Below are 6,713 nucleotides of genomic sequence, written 5' to 3' on the forward strand. Positions count from 1 at the left end.
TAATGCATAACATTCTCTGCAATCTTCCTTTCTATATTCATCCAGGTAACTATGTCCATAACACTAGCTAAACTCTTTGACTTTAATGCATGTCAATGACAGCTATCAAGTGAGATATCAGCCTATTCTCATTATGTTACCATGAATATACTTATGCTGGGTTATATGTGAAGTGTGTTCTGTGCCCCTTCATTGAGAGGTATCTAGTTTATTATGTATTGTTTTTAGTTGTTTATTCAATAAAATATGGCATTCACTTTATATATCGAGCCAGTTTACTCTAGGACTGTGATATTTATTTATATACAGTATATTTAGTTATTAGTTTGACAAACTGACCTGTTGGTTAAATTAATCTGAGACTTTTTTTATTTTACCACTATACTTGTGCCTATTCATGAGAAAACAAAAATACTATTTTGATGTCTATCAAAATGTGTATGTGACTTTTTGCAGCCTGGATGCCATTCCATGACATTACACATTGCAATATTTTATTTAACCTTTGGTGGCACTGCAGGAGAATTAGCCACTCGCTTTATAAAATAAGAAGTGGATCTGATTGGTTGTTGTAAGCAAATATTCCATTATTATGTCTCTACCACTGCCTTTGGCTATGATATTCCAGGTCATGGCATGGCTCCATCTGTTTCTCTATGGATTCCTTGGTAAATTTTCTGAGCAACATTTTTAGCCAATGTTTCACTATCTATGAAATCAAATTTTAATGTATCTAATCAACTAAATCCTTATTGATTTGCTGTTAGAGGTTTTCTTGTCTCAAGACAAATACTCTAGGGATACTTTTAGTATATTTAAACTTTTGCTTTGATGAGCAGGAGTTTAGACAAGATGAGGAAAAGAAGATCAGCCCTCTTGCAGTTTTTAATTTCTAAAAAAGATATGACACCTCTGTTGCCAAAACTCTGCTATTTTTGGTTTTTAAATCGAATATTTAATGGAATTAAGAAGATGAACTATTATCCCAATCTTTTTATACCTTCTGTTCTTCTATTCTATTCTTTTATTGTCCATTAATTCATTTTGAAAATAAGCCTATTTTTTGGGGTTCTGAAATCTAACAAACCTTATGGAACAGGAAAATATCAGTGTTACAACACAATTCATTATTTACGGAATTTCGGATAACCCTACAATCTGCTTGATCTTCTTCATTGCGTCTCTACTCATCTATTCGCTCACTCTTGGTGGTAACCTGACTATTCTGCTATTGATTTGCACCCATCACCAACTCCACACTCCCATGTACTATTTCTTGGCCAATTTATCTATATTGGACATTTCCCTTTCCACTATTACCCTACATAAAATCTTATTGTCTTTTATAACTGGTGAGAAGTCAGTTTCGGTCAATGAATGCATGGCTCAGATTTTTATGTTTTTTTCCATGACTTGCAATGAGTTGTTGATTTTGACGGCCATGAGTTATGATCGATATGTAGCCATTTGTAACCCTTTGCATTACCATATGGCCATGAACCATAGAATCACTGCACTGTTGGCCACTGTATGTTGGGTTTGGAGCTTCTTAGAAAACCTCCCAACTCTTGTGGAATTCAACAAACTGATCTGCTATCAATCAAATATAATTAACCATTTCTTCTGTGACCCTGTACCTGTGATTAAGCTATCCTGCAGCGACACCTCAGTTCTAGAACTCTATATACTCTCTGTTGGGATCTTACTCGGTTGCTTTCCTCCATTTTTTTTAACATTTATCTCATATGTATTTATTATTTCTGTTATACTTAAGATTCCGTCCAATATTGGTAGATACAAAGCCTTTTACACCTGCTCCTCGCACCTTATGGTAGTTATACTCCTTTACAGTACTCTCATCTTTCAGTACTTAAGACCTTATTCACTAGTAAACTTAGATTCCAATAAATTGTCCTCCCTGTTTAATACAGCTCTGGTCCCCATGTTAAATCCATTGATATATAGTCTAAAAAATAAGGATGTGACTATGGCTTTAAAACGTCAATTTGGAAAAAAGTTGACTCGAAATTGAGGATATCAAGAGCACAAAGCATCCGTGTAAGATAAAAAAAAAACTATTGGGTATGTTCACATGGAGTTTCTTCACTTGGATAATTTTTGCTGAAAAATACACAATTAAAAACTGCTTCTTTCTATGATCATGGTTTTGTAAGAATGTCTTTTTCATGCTGCATTGATCCGATTTTTTTATGCATTTTTATGTCTTTATAAATATAATATTGGTAGTACTGTTAAGGTGTGTTTTTTTGAATGCTTCCCTGTAAAAAAAAAATAAATAAATCAAAGACTGCAATTAAATAAAAATAATAGATACATATATATTTTAATTAAGACAGTGTTGTTACACAAAGTTTACACAAAATCTTATGGATTAAGTTCTGGTTTAACATAAATCTTTATTATACTTGTAGTGTATAAGAATATCTGATCAAGTTATATTGGCAATATTTATACAACTGCGAATGTGGAATGTTATCATAATTATATTTCTTTTTCTGCATTAAAAACGAGGAAAAAAAACCTCCACAAGTGCACTGTAGGTGCATTTTATCATTCAAATGCATGGGAAGCTTGTTGCAAGATTTGCAGTGCTTTTTTATTTGGATTGTGATGCAGAGACTTTGCCAAAAACTCATAAAAGAACGTTCTGCAAAAACCTCATCAAAACTTTTTGCAAAAACCTCATCAAGTAACTTTTTGCAAAAACCTCATCAAAGAACTTTCTGCAATAAAGTGCGGCTTTCTGGACCCTACCATGATTTTTATATTTATTTTTGCCTACTAACAATATATTGTGATGCAGTAACCTCTGTTACAGCTAGTGGGTGCTGTGTATGCGCTTCAGGATGTGCTTGGAGGCAAAATTATGATGGTGAATTAGAGAATGGCATTATGTTAAATGGCTGGTATGTGTCGCAGAGGTTCTCTGCGCTGTAAGCCCAAAATGATATGGTTATGCTGTGACTTAAAGTTCCACAAGTATTTGTTGTATATTACTTATAAGGGGGGCTTATAGGGTTAATCAAAGAGCTGGGCGGGAATTGACTAACCACACATGCACCGCCTATCCATGGGGGGTGGTTACAACCATATAATGTGACTGAGGTCTGGTCACATGGTCAGAGTGTGTGTGGTCAGAGGGTGCAAGGTCCTGGAAGGTCTGTGTTCGAAGATCCTGGAAGTAGGAACAGATTCCTGGAGCACGTGGTGAGACCTTGGACCTGCTGGCCTGTGTGTTGGATGAATGTCCTTAATAGCACCCGGACAGGCCTTGTGTGTTTGTGGAGTCTGTGAAGGCACTGTGTTTGGAGGAGCTACATTCCATCTGAGGATCTGGACTGTCGGTAGTGCACTGGACACAAGGACGATGATCCCAGTTCGGCAGCTTCCCCAGGAACCTGGACTGACAGGTAGTCAGTCTGTGGAGCAGGAGCTCCTGATAGGTAACCCCGGGCATGGGTAGAAAACTGTGTGCACTGGCAAAGGTCAGTTATTGAGCTGTGTTGTCACCCAGTGACTGGAGAAATTCAGGCGTGACCAGTGAATGCTTGGTAAAGCTTATGTGATAAAGTAATGGACTATGTGTAAGCTAGTGATGTGCAACCTGGCTTACAGCACGGTTTATGGCGCTTAAATAAATCGCATGGACTGTTCTGTGTGAAAAACCTGTGCCTGACTACGTTAATCCGATGCTAAGCAAGTGTTCCCCAACACACACAGTAGGCGCTACGCCACAATATATTGTAATACATTGCAAACTTTGTGTCATGATCCATGCTGGATCATGTCAAATAAGAGCACTGGTAACCTTTTTTTTCTCTCTCTAAGCTTTGTGCTTAGAGATAGTTTTGCCCCCGGTGACCAGTATGGTCATTGCACTGGTGTTTTTAGAGATAGTTTTCCCTCGGTGGTGGTTAGTGAAATTGCATGGGAATCACTAACAGGTGTGCTTATTCAATAAAGGTGTGTCAGTTGTGCTCACTGACATTGGTGATATTGTTGGGCTTTTCCAACCATCCTGAGTGAAGGAAGGAGCTAGGAGAGTCCTGGAGTGGCAGCAATGGTGTCAGTGAGGAGTTCGTGTAAAGCATGGTGGAGTGGCAGCTATGGTGTCAGCGAAGAATCCTTGCAAAGCTTCGTGGAGTGGCAGCTATGGTGTAGAGCTGCACTCAGTTGCTGGACTCTGCTGCTGGAAGCTGCACTCAGGTGCTGGACTCCGTTGCTGGACAGTTGCACTCAGTTGCTGGACTCTGTTGCTGGAAGCTGCACTCAGGTGCTGGACTCCATTGCTGGACGGTTGCACTCAGGTGCTGGACACTGTTGCTGGACAGCTGCACTCAGGTACTGGACTCTGTTGCTCTGAAGCGGCACTCGGGTGCTGGGCACTGTTGCTGTGGAGCTGCACCCAGGTGTTGGACACGGTGGGAGGAAGATGCACTCAGGTGCTGGACTCTGTTGCCAGGAGCAAGTGCATCAGAGAAAAGCTAACTGTTTCCCTGTTTGTCACTTTTCCTCATGTTGGTGTTAGTGCAGCGGTGGGGCCAGTGCCTGCGCCACCCAGCTCCCTAGGGATAGGTGTAGGGTGTGCCAGGGTTACAGGTTCCTGAGCGGTGACCGGTGCGGAATCAGCATAGGGAACATTAGGAGCGTTAGGGACACTGACTCAGGGGAGTGCAGGAGGTCTCCACGTCCCCGTTCCCTATCGCAGGGCCCACCATTGTAAATGTTTCCCTATCCCCTTTGTCTTGTTGTATTAGTTACTGGCCTGCGGGCCATGTCACACTGGACAATTACATGTGCCATGTCCTGTTGTATTAGTTACCGGCCTGCTAGCCGTGTCACACAGGACGGGGCACGTGACACTTTGACTTCAGCATATGATATTATAGCAATGTTCAAATGAATTGCTCCGACTGCCAACGCCTCATGCTCTATCTCCCAGCGGTTTGACTTACCAACTGACTGTCCTTACTGAGCTGTCCCCGCATGTTCCCTTACTGAATGGCTCCTTCCCGCTCTTAGTGAAGGATATTCTGACTTTCTCTATTCCTAGCGACTACCTCAGAGGTTCGCACGCTGCCACAACCTGCAAGCTTGCATGCTGGTCATGTTCTGCGCCATTCCAGAGGAAATCTACAAAAGAGACTATTTCTACGTTCCAACGCACTCAAGCCAAGTGAGCCTGGATACAACAGCACGGTAGGGAGCCAGTGCTTATCATTCCTCCGTAGCAGAGCAAGAGACATTGTCCATGATTTACGACGCCGGTGGGAGATATTCCAGCCTCCCTCTTACAAGAACTGCAGGCGATAACTTATCTTTTTCATACACCTTCTTTCCAAATATTGTGTTTTTGTTCAAATCTTGTTGCACTCATTGTTCCTGTGTTATTTTGCTGTTGATTTCATCTCCCTGTGCAGAGTATTCCTTGTATGCCAATAATCTGTTCGAGTAAATCCTGTTAACCCCTTCTCTGCCTCCGGGTCTTCACTGCATCCAACGAATCTTAATTCTAGTACCCTTACATTTGGCATAGTCGGCAGGATGCAGTCTAATAGCACGGAGGCGGCAGAACAGGCAGCTATGCCCAGAACCTGGGGGCCATGCTGAGTAACTTGCCCAAATTTATGGGGTTCAATACTATGTTATGGAGTTGGACTGAATGCATGAGGGGTATGATGAGAATGCATCCTATGACTCCCACACTCGAGGCTGAGGTGGCCATTATGGCTTTGGGTGGGGAGGCAAGAGACTCCGTGATGTTGCGTACCCCCGAGACCATGGTACATTTACCAAAGTACTCCAAATCTTAGAAGCGACCCATGGGGACCCCACTGACATAGGCGAACTAAGGACTCGCCTGCAAGGAGTGAGGGAGACGGTTACGCAGTATATGAATGCGCTGCAAGTGTTACACTCCCCCATTGCTAGAAAGGATGGAGTGGGGATAGGACCGGCAGATGTCGTGTTGCGTGACTTGTTGGTGACTGGCCTTCAGGACACCCTGACCAAGTAGACCCTGAGAGAGCCCCCCTACATGAATAAGAGCAGGGGGTGATGGTCCCGGTAGGGAAGGTCCAGAGTGGTGAAGCAGCAGTGAAGATAGTTGCTGTACCCCAATGGGTTGAAGAGATGAGAAATGAGCTGTTGACTATTCAAGGGGAATTGGCTCAGGTGAAGGAAAAAGTTGAAACCGGTCAGTACGCAGCCGGGGGCCAAGGTGATGCAGATGCCCGTAGCAATGCCAGAAGGTTCTGCTGACAGAGGCTCTTTGCTTGTTATAACTCCAGAGAAGTAGGACATATGGCTAGGGAATGTCCACGGGGGAATGGGCCACGGCCGCCCCGTCCATTAAACTAGAGGGCTCTGAGGTCGCCCAGAGCCAGAATAGAAAGGAAGGAGTAATGAAAGTCCCACAAATCTGGTGTATACGTGCCCACTGGTATGGGCCAAGTTTGACGGTCGGGCCGTGTGTTGCCAGGTGGACACTGGGTCTCAAGTGACCACGATGCCCGAAGCGTATTTCCGGCGACACTTCCCAGAGACTCTCCAGCCTGAGTGGGGCCCGGTAGTAAAACTGACAGGGGCAAACCACTTGCCCATCCTGGTCGCAGGACTGGTGTGGATGCAGGTCGTCTTGTGTGGGAAGGTTCTTGGACAGAAGGGTATAGTGCTGACCCTGGGGGAGGACG

The 6,713-nt window shown here is 43.2% G+C and overlaps 1 protein-coding gene across 1 annotated transcript; it reads left to right on the forward strand.

Moving 5' to 3' along the window:
• The first annotated feature begins 1,090 nt into the window (after positions 1 to 1,090).
• On the forward strand, positions 1,091 to 6,121 carry LOC141051682 (olfactory receptor 5AR1-like). The gene is made up of 2 exons (XM_073548677.1): positions 1,091 to 2,016; positions 6,097 to 6,121. Exons 1-2 carry the CDS (start codon positions 1,091 to 1,093, stop codon positions 6,119 to 6,121), a joined length of 951 nt encoding a protein of 316 aa, XP_073404778.1.
• Positions 6,122 to 6,713: the final 592 nt, after the last annotated feature.

The sequence above is a fragment of the Dendrobates tinctorius genome, unplaced genomic scaffold (genome assembly GCF_039654945.1).
Source record: "Dendrobates tinctorius isolate UK_male_01 unplaced genomic scaffold, ASM3965494v1 ptg000158l, whole genome shotgun sequence".
Classification (NCBI taxonomy): Eukaryota; Metazoa; Chordata; class Amphibia; order Anura; family Dendrobatidae; genus Dendrobates; species Dendrobates tinctorius.

What these genes read in the sequence shown, in the direction of transcription:
- LOC141051682 (XM_073548677.1), top strand. Translation starts at nt 1,091, where the DNA reads ATGGAACAGGAAAATATCAGTGTTACAACACAATTCATTATTTACGGA. An exon ending in AAACGTCAATTTGGAAAAAA is followed by an intron (nt 2,017 to 6,096) that starts GTTGACTCGAAA and finishes CCGGTAGGGAAG; the next exon opens with GTCCAGAGTGGTGAAGCAGC.